At 38.7% G+C, this 24,420-nt stretch overlaps 3 protein-coding genes across 3 annotated transcripts; all 3 read left to right on the top strand.

Annotated features, from left to right (window-relative positions):
* Window positions 1-1,015: 1,015 nt before the first annotated feature.
* On the top strand, window positions 1,016-1,945 carry LOC129424191 (olfactory receptor 52N2-like). Its single transcript, XM_055180790.1, has one exon. It carries the CDS (start codon window positions 1,016-1,018, stop codon window positions 1,943-1,945), a length of 930 nt encoding a protein of 309 aa, XP_055036765.1.
* A 12,871-nt stretch (window positions 1,946-14,816) lies between these two features.
* LOC129423895 (olfactory receptor 8G17-like) lies at window positions 14,817-17,172 on the top strand. The gene is made up of 2 exons (XM_055180420.2): window positions 14,817-14,950; window positions 15,149-17,172. Exon 2 carries the CDS (start codon window positions 15,168-15,170, stop codon window positions 16,107-16,109), a length of 942 nt encoding a protein of 313 aa, XP_055036395.1. The 5' UTR covers window positions 14,817-14,950; window positions 15,149-15,167; the 3' UTR covers window positions 16,110-17,172.
* A 4,655-nt stretch (window positions 17,173-21,827) lies between these two features.
* LOC129424455 (olfactory receptor 8G17-like) lies at window positions 21,828-23,286 on the top strand. The gene has a single exon (XM_055181129.2). It carries the CDS (start codon window positions 21,883-21,885, stop codon window positions 22,831-22,833), a length of 951 nt encoding a protein of 316 aa, XP_055037104.1. The 5' UTR covers window positions 21,828-21,882; the 3' UTR covers window positions 22,834-23,286.
* Window positions 23,287-24,420: the final 1,134 nt, after the last annotated feature.

Raw genomic sequence — 24,420 nt, 5'->3', positions numbered from 1 at the left:
TTGGATAATGATAACAGCGTTTCTGAATACTCACAAAGTGTATACAAACATTTTTTGGATTTACCTAAAATTGTGGTAATTGATCCTTTAATTAGGATCACACAATAATTTCACTGAATCTATCAAAAACATGGTAAACATGCCAATTTGTGCTACAGCATTTTGTTGTCATCAGTTTGGTGTGCCTTACCCTATTCACAGACTCACAAAATGCCTTTGCTCACAAACCAAACAATGACAGCAAGTAACAAAATAATTAGAGGCATGTCGTACATTAAAGGTGGCCTGCAGGAGTTTATAACACTCTAGTCAAACCCTATTGAGTGAAAACTTCTGTTCAGAGGAACCAAGTTAAACTGTTAAACCAAAACATTATTAAGATCTTAAAGAAAGGTAAGATGTAGCTTTAAGAAATTAATAGTACTAAATAGAGTTCTGCAGATTTACAGCTACCTTGTTAATATTTTAATTTCATTCTTACTTTATAATGTATGATTATAATTGTATGATTATTCTTCTGAAATATTTACACTATAATATTGGGTTGATTCTATCCCATTGGTGGGACAGAATTAACTGATGGATTATAAATAAACTAATGCTGTTGTTTCCCAATCATGGGTTAAAACAACCCAGTGTTTGGGTTGAAACAGCTAAGCATAGCTTTATTTATAACATAAAAAGTTAGTTTCTGTCCAATATTTACACAATCGGGTTAAACCAACCCAATATTTTTTAGTGTAAAATTACACATATTGTATGCCATGTTTTAAAAAATGTTAAAATTCTGACAATTACTGCTGTCATGTCTGAGAAGTAGTGACTGCAAGCAATGTATATTGTAAAATGTGCTCTATATAAAGTTAAATACACTGATTTCAGGTACAAAACAAAGGCAGAATTATTTTTTATATGGATTAGTAAGCAATAAATGGGGAAAAAGTTAATATATACTATGAATTAATGTTACATTTATGGCTGGTTATTTGTTTTCAGGTTGTGTGGAAAGCAAAAAATGGACAACCTGACATTCAGACACAGCGTTCTGTTATTGGAGGGACTCAAAGTCCCACGCCAATCCTCCTATGCTGTTTTTATTGTGATTTTAGTGGCGTATGTGTTTGCAATGGTCTCAAATATTGGACTTTTAATTCTGATCTCAACAGAGAAGAATCTACATGACCCTATGCACCTTCTGTACTGTAATCTACCACTGAATGATATATTAGGAACAACTGTCATGTTTCCACGATTACTAAATGATATTTTAAAGGAAACCTCAGAGCGATATATTACATTTGCTGAATGTGTTACTCAAGCTTATTTTGTACACATATTTATTGCATCAAGCCATTATGTGTTAATGATAATGGCCTTTGATCGATATGTGGCTATATGTAATCCATTACGATATTCAGCTATAATGACAAATAAAATGGTGGTTAAATTATCAACAATAGCCTGGGGGTCAGCAAAACTTGTAGTGACAATTCTGATAGTCCTCACTGTTCGTCTATCTCACTGCAGATATAAAATTGAAAATCCTATCTGTGACAATGCATCACTGTTTAAACTGTCCTGTGAAGATGTGTCTGTTAACAATATGTGTGGTATTGTTTATACTGCGATTGTAGGCTTTCTGTCAGTATTGTATATATTTATAACATATGTCAGAATTGCTACTGTATGCATTACCAGAAAAAGCAAAGCACTCAACAGCAAAGCCATAAAAACCTGCAGTACTCATTTAGCTGTTTATATAATCATGTTTATATGTGGAGCCACTTTTATATTTCTTCACCGCTTTCCGGAATACTCTGAAAGCAGGAAACTAGCTGGTATAATGCTGCATATCGTACCACCAGGATTAAATCCTTTAGTGTATGGTTTACAAACCAAAGAGATAAGAGACAAAGTAGTTCAATTTTGGTGTAGGAAAAAATAATTATTGAACTATTTTTATAATTATGATAAATGGTATGGTAAAAAAAAACTTTTTTTCCATAACATTTTTAAATTTAGATATGTTGGGTATAAACAATTTTGTTTTAGTAAACTATAAGCAAAAACAGTTTCAGTTTGTAAAGAATGGTGTAAATATGGGGGATAAATGAATACATTTTGGTACTCTACACTGCATTTGGAATGTTAATCTCATGTTAATATTTTTGTAACATGATTTCAAAGTGTTTGTAACTATACAAAGCAAACACCTAACAAATGTGTACTGTGTTTATTTACATATGTGCTTTGATCCACTGCAGATATCTGTGAGACTCAGTTAAGAATTTGATACAGGTATAAAACGAGCAGCAGGTACAATACCAAATCAGTTATTTTCGCTTCGAACGCCGGCAGTCAACTGCTACTGAGAAGCTCTCTTTATCTGCTCGTGGGAATACACTGCATGCTGAAGTGGTTTCAGTTTTGAACTTGAGTTTGAGTGGGTGCGTTGCACTCCCTTGTACGCTTCATCACTTCACCTCCCAAAAAGAGTGTTTTCCCTAAAAGAGCAACACAAGTTCAATTTGTGTCTGTTTAAAGACAGTACTGTTCCTTTCTTTCCCAAGGTGCATAATGAGCTGTCCCAGTCATGGGGAACCCTGTTCTCCTCTCACAATTGACCCATTCAGCCATAGGGCTTGCAGGAAGGTGGCCTGGGCACTTCACACCATGGCGTTGCTGCAGGTACATCAGGCTATGACTCTGATAGATCTGGAGAGGTCATGACTCGGCTATCTTTTCAGACCTTCATGCGGCTACTGACCTGGCACTCTGTGCGACCAAGGTCACTACATAGGCTGTTGGTTGTTTGATGTCCGTGCTAGTGGTCCAGGAATGCCATTTCTGGCTGTGCCCCACGGACATGGAGGTCGATAAGAATTGTCTCCTGAATGCTCCGATTTCCCAGAATAGCTTTTCCGGTGACGTTTTTCCCATCCAGGCAGAGTAGCTCGTATGCTCAGCCACTGCACAAAAAAGACAAAAATCTAAGCTCCTCTTGGCCGGGCAAGCTGGAGAGAACCGCTTTTCGACCATTGCCTCCCATGGTAGAGGGCCAAGTGGAGAAAACTTAATTCATGTTCTGCCAGTTGTTACAGCCTTCACCCACATATCTTGTAGAGCAACTTCCCCTCTCCTCTCCTGCTCTTCTGAGGAATTTGGGTGCTATGACCACTCTCAAAAACTGCTGTCCTCCCCTTCCTCTATTGCCAGCGGGTGTAACCAAGGGAACACTCGGTGTGGATGCACTGGCACACAGCTGGCCATGGGGTCTGCGTAAGTATGCATTTCCCTCAGTGAGCTTTCTCGCAAAGACACTGTGCAATGTCAGGGAGGATGAGGAGAGCATTTACTAGTTGCTCCTTACTGAACCACCAGGAACTGGTTTACCAGAACTCATTGTGACAGCCCCTTCTGGTGGATTCCCCTGAGGAAGGACCTTCTTTCTCAGGGAGGGGGCACAATATGGCAGAGGTTCTAAGTGAAGCAGTATCTAACACTTTTGCTGCAGACACGCTTATACGCTGAAATGGAACCTGTTCATGGAGTGATGTTCTTCTCACAGAGAAACCCCAGAGAATGCCCAATTGTAAGGAGGCCTCAGTGAGTTTTGTGCGTACTCGGCCCAGGGCAGGAACTCAGACCAACGATGTTGTTCTCGGGTACAGTATGATCTGAGATATCTTCCGATTTCTTGATTCAGCCGTTCCACTTGACCATTAGACTGGGGATGATAACCAGATGTTAAACTGACATTGATATCTAGATGATTACAGAAGGCCTTCCAAACCTGAGAGGTCTGATACAATGTCTTCGGGATACCAAAATTCCTGAATATGTGGTGAAACATGGCATCAGCAGTTTCCATGGCCGTTGGTAATCATCTGAGGGGAATTAGCAACAGGATTTCAATAATAGATCGATGATAACCAGAATAGCAGTGTAATTGTTAGAATTGGGAAGATCAGTAACAAAGTCAATACTCAAATGTGACCACGGGCGTTGTGGAATGGGCAGAGGTTTCAGCAGACCAGAGGGGAGTTCTTTGGGGTTTTTTGATTGTGCACAGACTCGACAGGACTTGACAAAAATTCATGACGTTGTTATTCAGGGTGGGCCACCAGAAAGATGTTTTCATGAGTGAAATGGTGCGTGTAATACCTGGATGACCGAAACTAAGGGAAGTGTGGACCCATTGCATGATACGGGGATGGAGAGACAGCAGAACGACGGTCTCTTCAGGGGGACATTCGGGTGGTATGGGATCTTGTTGATGTTCTTGTTGGATTTCTTGCATGATATCCCAGGAAATAGAAGCAATGATGTGAGCTGGTGGTACAGGGGTGCGATCAGAGGGTGTAGGGTCATGGTAGCGGGATAAAGCATCTGCCTTGCCATTCTTGTTTCTGGCCCTGTACGTAATTGAGAAGTTAAACCTAGTGAAGCATAATGACCATCTTGCCTGACGTGCGTTGAGTCGTTTAGCTCCTTTCACATACTCCAGGATTTTATGGTCAGTCAGGATAGCAAAATGATGCTTGGCTCCTTCAAGCCAATGTCTCCATTCTTCTAAGGCTGCCTTAATTGATAATAGTTCCTTGTTTCCGACATCGTAGTTACATTCAGCAGACTTGAGTTTGCTGGAGAAGTAAGCACATGGGTATACCTTAATAGACGCTCCTTGGTGCTGGGAGAGAACAGCCTCAATACCTGTGTCAGATGCGTTGACCTCCACAATAAATTGCTTTTCTGGATCAGGGTGTTTCAGGATAGGGGCTGAGGTAAAACAAACTTTTAATTTCTGGAAAGCGTGTTCTGCTTGGGGGTTCCATGACAGTTTCTTAGGTTTGCCTTTCAGGAGTGATGTAAGGGGTGCTGCTACCATACTGTAGTTACGTATGAACCTTCGATAGAAGTTTGCGAATCCTAGAATAAACTCTGTAGATCCTTGATAGTGCGTGTTGTAGGCCATTCAGTGACTGCCTTGACCTTCGAACCGTCCATTTCGACTCCCTGTGAACTGATATTATATCCCAGAAAGTTAGTTTTGGTAACATAGAACTCAGATGTTTCTGCTTTGACGTACAACTGGTTCTGGAGAAGACGAGACAGGACCTCTTTTACATGGCAGACATGGTCCTCCATACTGTTGGAGTAAATGAGAATATAGTCAATGTAGGCAATAACGTACTGGTTCAAAAGGTCTCTAAAGACCTCATTTATGAAGGACTGGAACACTGCGGGTGAGATAGATAGCCCATAGGCATCACGAGGTACTCATAGTGCCCTCTAGTGGTGTGGAATGCAGTTTTCCATTCGTCGCCTTCACGGATTCGAATGAGATTGTAGGCACTGCGTAAGTCAAGCTTGGTGTAGATTTTTCCCTCTCCGAGCTGTACAAGGGCAGAAGGGACAAGAGGTAAAGGATACAGGAATTTGACAGTGATATTGTTCAAACCTCTATAATCAATGCAGGGTCTCAGGCCTCCATCTTTCTTTTCCACAAAAAAGAAACCGGCTGCAGCAGGAGAGGTAGATGATCGGATAAACCCATTTTGTAAAGCTTCAGAAATATAGTCCTCCATGGCATGGGTTTCAGGCTGGGACAAAGGTTACACTTAACTCTTGGGGGTATGGCATTCGGGAGTAGTTCTATTGCGCAGACCCATGGTCTGTGGTGAGGCAACTCAGTATCCTTGGATTTACTGAACACTTCAGAATATTCATGGTACATATCAGGAATCTTAATGTTCTTACCCGACGGGCTTTCAATACTGGTATCAATAATGCAAACGTCCATGCAACGAGCAGACCACTGTAAAATCTCTCCAGACCTCCAGTTGATTTTAGGATTATGTGCCACGAGCCAGGGATGACCAAGGATGATATCATAACGAGGAGAAGAAATCACATACAGAGTTATAGTTTCCTGATGAAGTGATCCTACTTGAAGTGTCAGGGGAATGGTGCGATGAGTGATACCATTACCAATGGGAACATTATTTATAGCAGAGATTTTCAGAGTTGGTTGACAAGGAACAACAGGGATTAAATATTTAGCAACAACATCTTCATGGATGAGATTTAATGCTGAGCCAGAGTCAAACAATGCTGTAAATGACAGGGTTTCATCATTGTTGGTAAATGTTGGTAATCCCATTTGCATAGGCTCTACGACATTTGAAGAATCAACAGGGGAATGCAATACTTTGCGGGTAGTACTCACAGCATTCGTAGTGCTCGAAGAAATCCTCGCTGTAGCTTTAGCAGGTACATTCCTCATCAAATTATCAATATGGACTGCCAGAGTTACATAATCAAAAAAAGGGAGATCTTCACCTTTACAAGCAAGCTCCGCTTGGAGTTCAGTATCAAGACTATTCTGAAGCACATTCTTAAGTGACTTATCGTTCCATCCGCTTTGTGCGGCGAGCGTGCGAAAAACAGTGCCGTATTCTGCTACTGATCGGTGATTTTGAGACGTCCGGATGATACCTGTTGAAGTACTTCTTCCCCCAGCTGGATATTCAAGTCCTTCCTTAAGTTGTTGAATGAAGTACGCGTATACATGCGGATACGATGAACACTTTAGAGCACATTTTATAATCGGACAGATTCTCACCCACATGATCCTTGAAATAGATATCAAGTTGACGAAGAAAACCTCTCACATGTTCCGCAGTACCGTCAAACTTATCCGGTTTGGAAACACTCACCCTTTTGGCAGACGTGGAAGGCAAGGCTTGAATATAACAGGTGAGGTGCTTGTTTACGGACTGAAGACATGTGAGTTGCACTTGATCGTCATCCGCTGGATCAATGGTTAGCAAAGTATTCTGTAAGGAGGACTCAGAAACATCGGGATCCATTTTGCGGATGTTTATTAAAACAAACCAATCTGGAAAACAAATCCAAGGCGTTAGGCAAATGGGTAAACTGAGACAGGCAAGTAGGTCAATAACAACAGGCAGTTCAATCCAGCCAAACAATAACAAGGGGTAATCCAAGGGCAGTATATAATTTGTATATTTCTATTGTGTTTGTGAGATTGCTCTTACATACACGTAACGTTACATACCACAGTTATATGATAAAAAAGCTTTGTTGAGTGTTGGACCTTTCAAACGCAACTTGCCTAAAACACCGTACACTAGACCCTGAAGCCGCCGCCATTTAGAAGTTCAGCCGCCACCAGCCAATAATTTCCTAAGCCAAATTGAGCCGCCATCTGATAAAGTTTTGCTGAGCCGGCTAGAATTATTTGCATCAAATAATAATTTTATCACATAGAGACATACACACACGAAATATATAAAAAATACACGAGATCTAGCACAGTCTTGTGCTCGTTGCTATGATACACACACAGGCCATTTCTCAATCCAAAGGTTGCAGCCTGCGGAGGTCGGATATGCAGGCTGCATACGTCATCAAGCCTGGTTTATTTAAGTTAACTTAGTATTACATTCGCAAGCCATACGCATATTACAACAATTTTCGATTAATTAAGAATAAGAATAAACTTTATAATTGTTAATATTTTGAAATAAGCATAAAAATGCGACCTCGCAGTCCGGAGGCTGCAGTCTTTTTCACAGTGAATTGGACCAATTAAAACTGCTTATTTTCCGTACAGAAGAAGCGATGCATTTTTTTCTCGCACAGAGGTGAAATGGCGGAAAGACGCAAGCAATGTAATTTTGATCTCACTTTCATAATTCCTATTTACATATTTTTTAAACTTAGACCTAACCAGACTTTTTTTAAATCTTCATGGCACGGTTGCACAAACACCTGAATCAAAGATTGATGTTATAAACCAAATCTGGAACGGAGAGATTTATAGCACTGAACAGGATATTACTGGAGTAAAAAACCACATTGCTACTTAAATGATGCATGCTTTAGTGTACATTGAAGTGAAATGTACTCCAAAATAATACTGATAACAGTGTGCATTTATATTACAGTTTTTCTCACTCGCTTTGGTGCATTTCTCACATCACTATTTACATTTGCACAACAGTTAGTTCAACCTCCACCGTTCACATTTTTGGACATATATGGGCGATTTGTATGTGAACAACAATCGCATTGATGGCAAACTCTACTGCAAACTCTGCTTTGAAGCAGAAATGACAAAAGAACATGGAATGCTGTCAAAAGTGTACAGCTTGGGAGAAAAAACATCAAGTGGAAACTTCCTTGCTCATGCCAAAGCTGCACACAAAGAGAGTACAATATTTCTCAAAGAACAATCAAGTAAACTGACTAACTGGACCCAAACTGTGCCGAAAGGAAGCCCAGCTACTTCCTAGTTTGATGTTAATCGCAACATTGTGTTGTGGCTGTGCCAGGACCTGCTCCCTTTTGAATTAATAGAAAAGGAAGGTTTCCAAGCATTCAACAAGAAAAATATTCTCAAAAATATCTCAATTTGCCAACTAGCGGAGCCCTTGCAACAACAGCCCTGGCAGATGTCTACATGGGTTTGAAGTCCAAAGTCAAAAAACAACTGGCAGACATTGTCAGTGGTACTATAATGTTAGATGGCTGGACTGATGCTCATCATCGATACCCATATGTTGGTGTGAGAATCTGCACTGTAGATGCGAACTGGAATTTCCTTCTGTTTACACTTTGTGTTAAGCTTGTAGAAAATCACACATCAGAAAACCTTACAGTGTTTGTAAGCAGTGGTGGCTCCAGAAATTTTCTGATGCAGGTGCTATGGGGATGCTCAACACTTAAGAGAAGGTGCTTTAAATTTTGGGGCGTTCCATTAAGGAGGTCGCATCGGACCACCCTTTATACACGCGTACACACCCGCATTTACTATCCTATACTCGTTCCACGACTATGTAAAAGTATTCAACACAAGGGCTATAGATACAACATACATAAGCCTGCCAATGTAAACCTCTGAAAATAATATTTCACAGTTCTGTCACAGTCTAGCCCTGAATACAACGGAGCAGCAAACGCAGCAACAGACACTGTGCACGCTTCGGCTAAAAATGCTCAGATCACGAAATCACACAGCCAGTTACCAATACTAGTGATGAATCAGCATTGTTTCTATTGTTGGAGCATCATAGGGGACCATACATGCCATTCTTACCGGACCCGGACGCGTCCCGTCCAGGATTTCGGGTGCATCTTCTGGAAGTCGTATTTGTCTGCCGCATACGTCATAGAGGATTATTATTATTATTACAGAAAAGCAAACGTTGTCAATGTCAATGTCAATGTCAATTTATTTATAAAGCACAATTAAACACAACTGTCGTTGCCCAATGTGCTGTACAGTACAGAACAAAACAAAGCAAAAAGACCAGTAAAGGACGACATAAAACCATAGTATCACAGTTAAGAACAGATAAAAACATTACAAGAAATTGAAGTTATAAAACATACGCAGAAATCACATAAAACATTACTAAGACAATGAGGTCACAAATCATGTAGCGTACGCCAACTCAAATAAATAGGTTTTTAACTTAGATTTAAAAATAGGAAGTGTGGGTGCAGTTCTGATCACAGTGGGCAGGCTGTTCCAGAGTCTAGGTGCCGCTATAGAGAAAGCCCGATCTCCTCTAGTCTTCAGCCTTGACCTAGGGACCACTAAGAGCCTCTCGTTGGCCGATCTGAGGGCTCTCGTTGGTTGATGGACTGTCACTAGCTCAGAGAGATATTGAGGTGCTATTCCATTTAAAGACTTAAAAAGTAGCAGCAATGTTTTAAAATGGATCCTATAGTGCACTGGTAACCAATGGAGTGACTGAAGGACAGGGGTTATATGGTCCCGTTTCCGAACTCCTGTCAGGGCCCTTGCAGCGGCATTCTGAACCATTTGAAGGCGATTGATGGAAGACTGACTAATCCCCAAATATAATGAATTGCAGTAATCAAGCCTCGTAGTGATAAAACAATGTATCACTCTTTCAAAATTTGTGAAAGTAAGAAAGGGTTTCATTTTCATCACGGTTCGCAACTGATAAATAATTATTATTATTCCTTTCTCCTTCTGTCGTGTATGTGCACTTGCATTCGTCACGCCATTGCTTACTGTGGCAATAAGCAATGACGTGACGAATGCAAGTGCACATACACGACAGAAGGAGAAAGGAATAATAATTATAGAGAGATCAAACCCAATGTATGGCTCCTACAGTTTTTATAGCATGTTATAACGTTGAACATTCATGCAGAACAGGACCTATACACAGTCAGTCTGGACTTTTAGATGCTATGATGACGTTACATTTTAAGGTAAGGTAAGGTAAGAATGAAACAACGATTGTATATCTTATGTTTTTAACTGAATGGCGTATGCGGTCAACAAATACAACTTCCGGAAGACGCACCGAAATCCTAGACAGGACGCGTCCGGGAAGAATGACAAGTATGGGCAAAATTAATTCAATTTGTAATAGCCAACAGAGGGGAAAATCAAGCACTTATCATAGACGTCTTCACAACAAAACAGCATCATCAATGATGTTGACGCAGTCAAGGGTCCTCGTTCTCTTCGTATTTATAGCCAAAAGTGCCAGATTACTGGTCCTAGTGTGTCCACTGCTGTTCCTCGGGTAGTTTTTGGTGTATCCATTTTGGTGTATTTTACTTGACTAAATTTCCAAACTCGCTTTCAAAAACAAACTGCCGTGCGTTAAGGTCAAAAGTTCACCGGGCGCTGCACCCATTGGCCAAAGAAGATCACATGTTTGGCCGTCATGATATTTTAGCTAAATATATATTTTTTAATTATTTAACTCCCTTTTTTAACAACATAAAAACACTATTCAAACATGACATTAAAATATAAATATAAAAAATTACAAACATTTCTTGGGGGTGCTGGGCGGGTGCTATGCATATTATAGCCGGAGCTACAGCACCACCTAGCTCCTCCCTGGCGCTGCCACGGCGTGTAAGGGAATTAGTTGAAGAATTCCTTCCCAAAGATAAAAATGTGTTGCTCTTTGACACAACAGATGGGGCAGCGAATATGATTAAGTTGTCCCGGTTACTGGGCCATGAGAGAGTAACATGCGTAGCACACTGTTTACACAACTTACTCATAACAGACACTCTTACCAAAATCCCTGAAGCACAAGCCTTAATTTCCCAATGCAAAGATATTGTCAGTGCACTGCACTTCAAGGCACATCTAATAGAGGAATTTGTGTTGGAGCAGAAAGAGGCAGACATATTTGCCAAGATTCAAGACCTGCAGGATGAAATTGATGCAGATTCTAATGATCCTATTGATGAAATGAATGATGCAGAGGATTGGCAGCTGGGAACTAAGAAATCAAACCAGGGCTCACAGACACACAAAACACTGAAGACCACAGTGCCAACACGTTGGAACAGTGTCCTCAACATGATCAGAAGCATAGTCAGTATGGAGACAGAAGTCACTGCAATCCTGAAGAGGATAGGAAAGCCCTTGTTATGCCTCCTACCTGATGACATCAAGCTACTTTGTAACTAAGTTAGCTTTTTGGAAGACTTTGAGAAATTCACTCTCATTTTAAGTGAAGTCAGTCCAAACCTGAGTGCCATACCACTAATCAGGGCTCAAATCAAGAAAATCTGTGCAGTGGCTCCCAGAGATCCCCTTCTGATGAAGAGAGTCAAAGAACGAATAGTGAAAAACATGGACAAACGAATCCCCATGTCAGATCTGGTTAGAGCCACCGCAGTGTTTGATCCAGCTGTCCGAGATATCACTATGACAAAAGATGAAAGCAGAGAGCTGCTGCAGAATCTCTATGAGAACTTAACTCCTCCAGGTGACATTGATATTTCTGTGTACTTGCTAACCACTTACTTTTCTCATGGTTTTGATTTTAAAAGCCATTTCCTTATGCATATATTTCCCTTTTTAGATTCAGTTCAACAGTGTTTGGGGTTGGAGATGAGAGGACAACTACTGATGGTGGTTCTGGAGGTCCTTCTGGTGGGAATGGTGACCACAAGGATGGAGATGTGGTAGGATGTGCGAAACGCCTGCCACTAGAATTATTAGCAGAGGCACAAGAAGATGCAGAAGCTCATTCTTTAAGTTTTATCCTTGACCAAGAGATTGATGCTTTTCTGGCAGTGAGAACAAGAGACCAAGGAGCATTGGACTTTTGGCGAACACATAGCAATACTTTCCCCACACTGTCTGCTATGGCCTGGTGCTACCTCTCCATTTCACCAGGTAGTGTGCCAGTGGAATGCATGTTTAGTTCCACTGGCCTACTGCTCAATGGCAAACGATCATCACTTGCTCCTTCAAGGTGTAAGCTTCATCCATGATAATTCCAAGTTATTGTATACAACTTAGCCTACATACATTTAGCCTAAACACAACACATTGTAGGCTATTTGAAAATGTTTAGTAGCATACAGACTACAAAATAAATATGTTCATACGTTGTGAAAGTAAAATCTGGTGTTGTCTTTAATACATCGTTTTGCATTTTGTAGAAATATAGTGTAAGCCATGTGTTGCTTGGAAAGATTGAGGTCTAGTTAATCAGTATAACATAGACATCTGTAGACATGAAGTGGCAGCTTCAGCCATTTGCAGCTATAAAAAGTTTGGCGGCTGCAGCAGCCATTTAGGTTTTGGCTGAGCCGGCTAGCCAGCCAATAACTTCATCAGCCAGCCATTATTCTCAAAACAAATGGCTTCAGGGTCTACCATATACAACACAGTAAGCGGGCATCAGAATCTAAATTGTGGCTCGTAAATCCTTCCTTATTACTAAATTTGTAAATTTCTACCGTTATATTACAGTCGTATTGTAAAGTGTTGCACCTTTATTAATCGTTTTATGTTTTAAGTAAATTAAAACAGTCAAACATACGTGTTTAGACACGGATGTTACAACACATATCTTACAAAGCAATAGTGAAACGCAGTAACGTTATCTTAAATAAAGTAAAAAAAATTACCTACTGTGCATACTGCTGGGTCATTTTTGTCAGATCCAATATTAGTGGTGCTTTTAATCACAGTCTCTCTGCAAATCCAGCATCGACTTGTGGCTTCATTGAATGAATCCGCAGTACACAAAGTAAACAAACACTTCCCACGCGAGCTGGAACTTCTTCAAAAACAAACTTTAATCAGGCATTCCTAAAGTTATGTTCTGAGCCTCTGAATTAAGGTTGTTCCTAGATGGGTTTCCACAACCGAAGACTCCGTTTCCATGGTTACTCATAACAGATCACTGTGTCAAAATAAAAGTCCCTCAGTAAAAATGTATTTAAAAGTAATTTTGTTACATTTGGCAATCTTTAAAGACATGTTTACTGATTAAGACACTGCATGGTTTGTTTTGCCCCTGGCCCACACGCGTGTCACGTGAAGCTGTGGGCGGGGCTACAAAAGTGGTCGTTGTATTTGGGTTTGGGGAGGTGATTCAATTCTACTCTGACGACATATTTCTCCGAATTCCTCAGTCGGCCGTTCTACTGGCTTGGTGCCAAAAACTGTTATATTTCAGTAAAGAGGACGTTTTCAGTTCTAAAAACTTGCAGGATGGTCATTTAAGTATGATGACGTCTTATTTAACTAATTATCAAGTTAAAATTGAGTATTTGATTCACAGCTCCTTTAAATCTACATAAACCGTGGGTCTCCTATCTCATGGCAATTCGTACGCATTTTATGAGGTGGCTAATTCTTATGAACTTTTATGTACATTTTTGTGTGATTTGCCTTGACCCCTGTGACATTGGAGTTAGGGGTGGGGTTTCATTATTGATTTTTATGATAATCATACGTATTTGCATGATTAAATTCGTATGATTTCATACGAATTAGCCATTTGGTAAAATATGTATGAATTCTCATGAGATCATGTTTCAACAGTAGCCCTGAGCAAACAAAAAAAAACTGTTCTGCAAAGCACGTTTTGTTCCTACATTGTCTCAGACGACAACATGTTTGTCCTGTGGCAGATACAGTACGCATTTTGAAATTGAAGGGTGAGCTGTTGTTTGCAATTTGCAATCTTATCACTAGATCCCGCTAAAATCTACACACAACACATTAATTCATATTACTGTATAATGGATACTGGGACTTTAAAATAATAATGCTCTTTGTTTGGGTCCAGTTGGTGTAGTGGAAATTTTTATAATTGTTACATTTTATTACTATTTATTTACTTAGAAGCGTTCATGTACACTTTGACAAAAAATGTTTTTGCTGTCTGACAAGTTTTTTGCTGAGTGCAAGTTCTTCTTTCTTGTTTAGGCACACATCCTGTTTTTAAAGTAAAATAAAGAGGGAGTTGTATAAAGGGGAGTCTTTATGTCTGTAAGAGTCAAGAGTGTTAACCAACAAAATTCATGATCTTAAGTTTACAAACAATAGAAGAATATGTGATGTTCCACACAAGGTTTTGTTTTTATCTATAAATACTTAGCTTAACCACATTCAGCTTTCAGACAGAGATTCACCTATTGCTCCAAAGATCTTGTAAAATTATCAACCTTTATCATCTTAAATAAAATATGAAGAGATAAGTTTGTTGCCATGTAGAATTATTCCACAACATTGGTTACATAAAATGTCCTGGAAAATAATGTCTTAAAATTACATAGAATTTTGATTTGTATTGGTTTTTGAGGGATATGGCAAATAGTTTTCTTTTGTAGTTATTGACTTTTATATTGACCATCTTTAAATAGTGTAAAGTTAAACATTTAACATGTAACGCTAACAGATTTGAGTGACTGTGATCATGGCAACAAGTGAAATCATACCCCTCTAGGGTGATGACAGTATCATAGAAACACTCTAAAAGCACTTAAAAGGTGCGGCCAGTACACATATCTTCAGAAAGGGGTGCAATTTGTGTACCATTGAGTTGGCTGTGAATGTCACAGGCAACTTTAAAAATTTCAAGGAATACATCAACTAACAGACACTTCTGAAGTAAGTATATGTCACTTTATGAGACCTGCAGAAAATACCAAGAAACTACCATGAATTAAGAATATAACATCTGCTTTTTAGTCAATGTAGTGCAATGTGTGCTTACAAGGACATAGGCCAAATAGTGTGGACTGTAAAAATTATTGAAACATGTCCTATAAAGACAAATAACTGTCAGCATTCATCTACTGTATATAGGTTTTGTGAAAAGCCGTGAATGGACAACCTGACATTCAAATACAGCCTTCTGCTGGTGGAGGGACTGAAAGTGACACCTCAGTCTTCTTATCCTGTGTTCATCCTGCTTCTCTTGGTTTATATCTTTATAATGGCAGCAAACATTGGACTTATAATTATGATCTCAACAGAAAAGAATTTGCAGCACCCTATGCATTTTCTGTTTTGTAATCTACCACTGAATGATATATTAGGTACGACTGTCATTTTACCACGTTTACTGCAGGATATTTTAACAGAAACATCAGAACGTTATATCACATATGTGGATTGTGTCGTTCAAGCTTATTTTGTGCACATATTTGTTGCAGCGTGCCACTATGTGCTAATAATAATGGCATTTGACAGATATGTGGCTATATGTAATCCACTGCGATACACGGCTATAATGACCAATAAAATGGTGGTTAAACTATCAGCATCAGCCTGGGGATTGGCAGTACTTGTGGTAACAATTATGTTAAGCCTCACTATTCGTTTGTCTCACTGCAGATATAAAATTGAAAATCCTTTCTGTGACAATGCATCACTGTTTAAACTGTCCTGTGAAGAAAGCGTGGCAGTTAATAATGTGTTTGGACTCATTTATACTGTGGTTTTATTTAGCTTCTCAATTTTGTCTGTACTCATAACATACGTCAAAATTGCTACCGTATGCATTAAAAGCAAAAACAAAGCGCTTAACAGCAAAGCCATAAAAACATGCAGCAGTCACATAGCTGTTTATTTAATCATGCTCGTGTCTGGGTCCACTTTTATTTTTCTCCACCGGTTTCCTCTCTATTCAGAGAGCAGGAAACTAGCAAGTATAATGTTTCACATTGTACCACCAGGATTAAATCCTTTAGTGTATGGCTTACAAACTAAAGAGATACGACAAAAGTTTGTTAAATTTTGGTGCAGAAAAAAAGAAACTTCTTAGTCAATTACATTTATGTATTTTTTGCAGGGTTAGCAATTGATCTGTTGAATCTGTAACGTACCAGTTCCTCTTATCTTACAAAAAGTCTTGGGTGTACCCCTATAATCAGCATACTGCAGATGCTTTAGACAGGTTTTTAGTAAGTTTTATAAATATTTATGTGCTTTTTAGGACAACACTGGTGTTACAAAATGTCTTCTAAACTAAATTGCCCTGAAATGTATTTATTGATATATACATTTCTTCATAAGTTAATCTAATTTATTGAATAAACATGCTAAGTATGTCAAGTACATTTATGTATGAAATAAGTATATTTATTGTGTAATTAAATAACTAAGCCATAATGTTTAATCAAATTAATCTTTAATGATAAGTCACAAAGCTATCAGTTACACTCTCAGAAATAGTTTACAAAAGTTGTCACTGGGACAGTACCCTTTCAAAAAGGGACACCTTTGTACCCAAAAAGTGCAAATTAGTACTTCAAAGGTACATATTGTCAGTTCAAAGATATAACTGTATCTAAATGGTACATTTTATGACCTTTTTTTAAAGGGTACTTCCCCAGTGACAGTTTTGTACCTTTATTTTTGACAGTGTAGTGTGGTAGGAATACTGCAGGTTTGTGTGTGAAGATTTGAGGTGTTAATGCAGAAAATATGAAGAGAAAATAATACAGATGCTTATTTAGGTACTTTGCATTAAAGGCTACCCCGACTCGTATGCATTAATATGTTATTGCCTTCTACTCAAACATACTCAATGATCAACACTTGCTTGAACATGTAAAGAGGTTGTACGGTTCTGCTCGCAGGTAAACTTTTATAGCTAAAATAAAAAAAACGCTATTAATATAGAAACACAAACTAGTTATAGTGTAGATATAACAGGTTGTTATAAAATACATGTGGAAAATAATGCATAAATGCTATTAAGATTCTTGTGTTTTTCTGGCTCAGTGGATATTGCAAAGGTCATGGTTTGATTCCAGGGAACAAACATAATGATACATGTACGTAAGTCACTTTTCATGAAGGCTTCTGTCAAACATGTAAATTGTAAATGTCAGAAACAGAATTTACAAGATACATATAACTATCATGAAATGCATTTTATCCAGTGTAAAATAAACTTCTATTAAAACTTGCCTACTGTCATTCTCTCGGCAGCTTATACCGTAAAACATCCCAACTGACAGTATACTGTAATACATTTTATCATCTTACACATTTTTCTTGACATTTAAACTATAGTTACATACAGGGCAAATGGGTAAATGCAAAATCAATACAAATAAATAAATAAATTGCCAATGTTTTCTTCTGCTTTTTTACAAAGCAATATGCAAGCATTGTAAACAGGGGCGGACTTACCCATTAGGCAAAGGTCGGCAACTGCATTGGGCTCCAAGCTACCAAGGGGCCCCAAAACGTAGGGGGGGTTCGTAGTGAGCTGCCACTTTTTGCCCTTGATACTCATCAAGATTTCCAGAAGCCTATCTAAATTTTGTTTAATCATCTTTTGTGTTTTTCAATATATTCCTATAAAAAGTTTTAACGGTATTATTACATCTGCATGAATGCGCCCCCCATTATAGTTTAGAGTGGATCATTCCATGCACTACCGCATATCATCGCTGCCCGATGAAACTCACGTATGTCCAAAACGGTTACTTTTCAGGAAGTGAAAAAAACACTGTACGTATTTCAAAAGCAGTTGAATGTAGCGTTGTCATACTTGGTACGGCATCTTGCCAGATTCTTGCCAGTGTAATGATATAATCCACATTTGACCAAAATTGAGTTTAAATGGACATATGTGCATATTTTACAGTAACGGTGGTCGATACACGTTCTTCCGATCATTAATTAGAATGCCCAAGTCGCAATTCATATTGACAGATGAATACGCTCAGTTTATTAAATAGCCTACGTCTTAGTTTATTAAATACGCTTAGTTAATTTAATATTAATTATACATTTATTAAATGTCTCTTGCAAACTATGAAGGGACAATGAATCAATACACTGACATGGTAATGCTAGACAGATACTTTGTTTGCACAATCCTACAGTAATTTTGTCACTCCTAGATGTACGTCTGGCGTCAGGGGGGAAACGTTTACCTCGATGAAGGAAAGTCACTGTCTCACCAGGCTATGTTTATTCAGCTATCCAGTGCTGAGCTTCGATGAAACTTCACGAGACCGGCAAGATGCTTCCACCGGACGGGAGATACGCGGCATGATTGACAGCTTTGACACCATATATATACGTGAAAATCAGATGACATGATTTCACAACTTTTCATTGGCCATTTAGATATGTGAAGCATACTGTATACGGAAATGAACCTGGAATTTCAATCTGTCGAAAAATCCCAAAATCTGCAAAATGGACATACGTGTTTTTCATCGGACAGCGACGATATGCTCGCATAGCTCAACACTGAAAGTTTTATAGCAAGCAGAGCTGCTGCGAGTAAGTGTGGTACATTAACAAAAGCACGAAGCATTTGAAACATATCTACATCCGAGAAGCAGAAAAGATGATTCACACAAAAATATAGCCAAAGTCTCCACTTTTCTCCACACAAACACCACCACTATCTGTCTCCGCTGCTCTCAGCAACCTCTCTTCTGCCAAACACAGCTCCTTCCCGGTCACGAACAGTGATCTATGCCAGTGAGTAGGCTATTCTCCGCAAAGAATACAGATTGCATATTTTGTATAATATCAGAACCTCAGGTACAGTACAAAAATTTCCTCAGAAATTTCTGCCCAGCCCCACAAAAGATTGTAATTTATTATTTAAGATGTCTTTCATTCATTTAAGATGTCTTTCATTCTTTTCTGGGGAAACGAATTGTGAAACTAACTGAAGTCAATGAACAGACAAAAGCCTCCTGGTTTTTATCAAAAATATCTAAAATGTTTTATGAAGACAATTGGAGCACTTGGTGGTTTAGAACGACACAGGGGTAAGTGATTTATAAAAAATAACATTTTGGGGTGAATTAACCCTTTAAGTTAGTGTCTTGCCAACATTTTGTGAACGTGAGCTTCCTTTTTATCATAAACCCTTTCGACGCATGTGCAGCAGGCATGTATTTTGACAAGACCCATGATGCACATGGTTAACTCTTTCGCCGCCATTGACAAGATAGCGTTTTCTCTTCATTGACGAGATATCTCGTCAATCAAGAGAAAACACTTCCCTGCCAATGATGAGTATTTCCGCATTACCGCTATTATCCACCAGGTGGCGCCCTTCCGCAACTTTTTAAACCCGGAAGTATTGCCCTATGGCAAGCAGCTGCATGTCCATGTCTGTTTTAAAGATCGCTCTGAATAGGAACTCTATGAAAAGTCCATCACGAAATGAAATTATCTCAGCTTTTTGCTCAAAATGTGGTGTTTTGCAGAAACCTACCCATATTCAAAAGCTGATTACAAAAGAACAACTGAAGGTAGGATGAAAGTTTTTTTCTTTAAAGCAGAGGGTCTGTTCTTTCATTTGATATATTGTATGTTTATATATTTAAAGAAGAACATTTTCTGGAAGGAATTAAACTTTTGTGAAAATCATGAAAAACACTGGCGCTGGCTGCCAACTTTTTTTAAAAACGCTGGCGGCGAAAGAGTTAACATGATGCAACGAACACAGATTTCGACATGATGAGAAACACACATGAGACTCAGAACCAAGCGTGCCGCACAAGGCCTAAATGCCTCGATCGCCCCCCCCAGTGACTGGTCCAAGTATAGGTCATAAACCCCGATCCCCATGTTATTCAATGGGACTTGAGACCAACTTAACAATTTAATTACACTTCAGTTATCTTTTTTCCAAAGCTGGTTTGTGTCATTTACTGTAGTTTTTATCACGGTGTTAATTCAAGTGTTTGTTTTTAAAATAAGTTTGTTTTTAGTTAGTTATTTAAAGGACAAGTTCGGTATTTTGCACTCAAAGCCCTGTTTTCAGATTGTTTATGATGAAATAGAACGGTTTTTACTGAAATTTGGACATATGATGCTGGCCCGAGAATTTTCGTTTTCTGTTGTATCCACCCACTACCTCTACAATTGCTGCATAGGTGCACTGGAATAATCCGTCCTAAAATGCATTAAACTTTCGTTTACAAAGACGTGAAACTCACCGAGCGGTCAGGGGTGTTCACTGATATGTTCACACAAAAATTGCTGCAAAAGATGCTTTCCAACAGGTGTTTTAGCATTTGTTGTAAACTTGTGGACCTATTTTTTCAAACGCCTCACACCCGTATATTCTTCTGTTGAGAGCTTGAATAAGACACTCCAGCCCAGTTGGTGGCAATAATCCGCCTTCGCCAATTGCAAGAATACAAACAATGTTCCCAGCGGCGGAGTAATACCGAACCTCACAGCACATCTAATACAAGTCAATGGAGTTGGACGAAAACTACGATAAAACCTGTTGGAAAGCATCTTTTGCAGCGATTTTTGTGTGAGCATATCAGTGAACACCCCTGACCACTCGGTGAGTTTCATGTCTTTGTAAATGAAAGTTTAATGCATTTTAGGAAGGATTGCTCCTGTGCACCTACGCAGCCCCTGTGGGGGTGGGAGGTGATACAACAAACACCCGAAAACTCTCGGGCCAGCATCACGCCCAAATTTCAGTCAAAACCGTTCCACCTCATCACAAACAATCCGAAAACAGGGCTTTATGTGTAAAATACCGAACTTGTCGTTTAATGCTATAAAATGGTGGTGTCACGTCATGATAGACAGCTGTTATATGCGCATTGATTTCGCAGTTTTACCTCCTGCTCACTACTGAGCATGACTGGTCCTGAAATCACTACTGCGCAGACTCAAGACCCAAGATGTCAGTGCTGTATCGGGACACTGACAGCTTCACTTTTCACCAATGGAAGAGAGCGAACAGGCGTCGTCCATCTTTTTTTACAGTCTATGCTCAGAACACACATTTTGAATTCGCTTCCCTCAGAAAAGCAGTCACCGGCCACCACTGGTCAAAGGTACATATCTGACCTCTTTAAAAGTGACAAAAACTTTCAACTTTTGTACCTTAATTTCTGACATTGTAATAAATACTTACTAAAGTCTCATCATTTAATTGTTGATTTCACATTGATTTCAATCTTTGGAATGGCCACTCAGATAATATTAAAGATGGTTATATTTTCACAGAATGTTCTTTACATTATGTAGGATTATTTTACGTAGAAAACAATAAATAGGCAAAAAATGACTGGCTACGTTTTTCCAGGCAGTGTCATGTAAGTGCCTAGGAGTAGGCATGGGCATGATGCATTCACCATTAGCCTCACAATCAATCGGTATTCCCTAATGGTGCAATGACAAGGTCACCGAAACACATATAAATGCATTGGTCAATAAACTTTTGTTCAGAAAGTGCAAGCCAAATCCTTATAAAGATTTTAAGGTAAGATGCTGTTTAAGAAAGCAACAGAGTGTTGCTTCTTTACACCTGGCACTCTTGATAAATCAAAACATATTTTGATTGTTTTATTGAATTTACTGGATGAAGTGTTTAGAAAAATAACAAATTATTTAGATTGTATTGAGTAGGACTGCAAGCAATACAGTATACTGTAAATATTCTAACCATATGGTACATAAAAAATTGGGAAACAATTGTTACATGCATTATACTCACAGCAATGATATTAAATACATTTACATTACAAATTTAAGTTACATGTCTGGTTACTTTGTTTTTTAGGTTTTATGTTAAGCAGCAGATGGACAACCTGACATTCAGCCACACAATTCTCTTAGTAGAGGGACTCAACATTACACGCCAATCCTCCTATCCTGTTTTCATTGTGATTTTAGTAGCCTATGTGTTTGCAATGGTATCAAACATTGGACTTTTATTTCTGATCTCAACAGAAAAGAATCTGCATGACCCTATGCACCTTCTGTATTGTAATCTACCACTGAATGATATACTAGGAGCAACTGTTATGTTTCCACGATTACTGAATGATATTTTAAAGGAAACCTCAGAGCGATATATTACATATGTGGAGTGTGTTATTCAAGCTTATTTTGTGCACATATTTGTTGCAGCAAGCCACTATGTGTTAATGATAATGGCCTTTGATCGATACGTAGCTATATGTAATCCATTACGATATTCAGCTATAATGACAAACAAAATTGTAATTAAATTATCAGCATCAGCCTGGGGGTCGGCAATAGTTGTAGTGACAGTCATGTTAAGCCTCACTGTTCGTCTATCTCGCTGCAGATATAAAATTGAAAATCCTTTCTGTGACAATGCATCACTGTTTAAACTGTCCTGTGAAGATGTGTCTGTTAACAATATGTGTGGTATTGTTTATACTGCGATTGTAGGCTTTCTGTCAGTATTGTATATATTTATAACATATGTCAGGATTGCTACTGTATGCATTACCAGAAAAAGCAAAGCACTTAACAGCAAAGCCATAAAAACCTGCAGTACGCATTTAGCTGTTTATTTAATCATTTGTGTATGCGCAGGCATTTTTATATATCTGCACCGCTTTCCTGAATACTCTGAAAGCAGGAAACTAGCTGGTATAATGCTGCACATCATACCACCAGGATTAAATCCTTTGGTGTATGGTTTACAGAACAAAGAGCTGAAACAAAATATTGTTAAAATTTGTTGTAGAAAAAAGAAAGTTCATAATTTATTTTCATAATAATTTATAAATGTTACAAGTCAATATTATAATGTGATGTATTATGAAAAATTAAATATATATGATTATTATAAACTGTCTTTTCTCCAGAATATTGTTGAATTTTATTTTAAGCCATTACAGCAGGTTGGGTATAAACAGGTGTAGTTGAGTCAACAATAAACACAAAACTGTTCCAAATTCCTTATTTACAGTATGGAATGAAAATAGAGGGTTATTTACTTTGTTCAGATTCACTATGTGCATCATTTAATTTACACAATTGACTTGTTTTAGTGATCCTAGTGTCATGCTAATGGAATAAGCTTGTTGTATTGCCTAGGCCAGAGGTTTTCAAACCTTTTTGTCAGCCAAACCCCTTGACCTAAATTTCTAATTTGGATTTTAAGTAAATATTTCAATAATTTAATAGCACATTTGCATGCTAAACTTCAAAAATATGTATTTTCCATCCCTTTTATTCATTACCTTTATTAGTTCAAATGTATCTGTGCAAGAGTTTTCTGGGGTTTTGCACGAGTGTTTTGCAATGGTCAAATGACATGCAGATTAAACAAATAAAATATATATATTTTTGTTAGTAAGTGTTTATTTTAGAATTTTGCATTACAAATATACATTTTTCATTTAATTGCAGTTACATTTTCACAGTGGGGTGGGAAGTAGGGGTCCTGATGGCAGAGATGGGGACTCGAGTTTGAGACTCGGACTCGAGTGCGACTTAAGTCGCACACACAGTGACTTCAGACTCGACTTGAGACTCGACCCTCAAAGACTTCAGACTCGACTCGAGCCGCGCGACTCGTGAACAATGTTTATTTTTAGGAAACGTCTGATGAGCTCGCTGTCATACCCCTCCCTCTATTACATACAACCTGCCCACGACGTAACACGTGACGTATCTGCTCCGCGCGCTCGGCCGCGAATCGAATGCACCGGCTGCTGCTGTCCCACTCATCTGAAGCTTTGGGTAGTGCTGTGACGGATCCGCGGTTCGGCTCGCATGCGATTCGCGGATTAATATGCAATTTAAATAGGGTAAGTTTATCATTAACTTGTTTCTAAGGCTTGCAATTGTTTAAATGGTTAAACAATTTAACCGCAAAAAGGCGCTCAATTGAGCAGATTTCTGTACGCACATGCGGTTAAGTGTGTCCGGTCCAGCTCCAGTCAGGTCCAGAGTTGCGCTACTTTGTGTCATACTGTAGTCCAGTAACATACATCTGCTGAATAGAGCAATGAAAAACAATGTAACGTTTTTATGTGAAGCGACTGCTGCATCTTCTTCCTGAAGCGCTCCACCTGTGTTTGAACACGCGTTTCAGTCCCCTTAGTAGTGCACATACAGAGAGAAGTGTTTCAAAAGTTAAGCCAACATAAAATCTTTCTTTTCTTGACAGGGCACCCACACACAAAATGATCTCACAGTATTATTTTTCTAATAAAAACATTTTTGTTTCTGTCTTAAGAAACCAGTCAGAAACCAATCTGGGCTTATTTGTTCTTAATAAAAAGACAGTAACCACAATTAACCTACTTAAGTCTGTGTCATTTATGTTAATCAAACAACCCAAGACAAACAGAAAA

Source organism: Misgurnus anguillicaudatus, chromosome 9 (genome assembly GCF_027580225.2).
Source record: "Misgurnus anguillicaudatus chromosome 9, ASM2758022v2, whole genome shotgun sequence".
Lineage (NCBI taxonomy): Eukaryota > Metazoa > Chordata > Actinopteri > Cypriniformes > Cobitidae > Misgurnus > Misgurnus anguillicaudatus.
The sequence above is the reverse complement of the archived record's forward strand: the minus strand, read 5'-3'. Positions and strand labels throughout refer to the sequence as shown.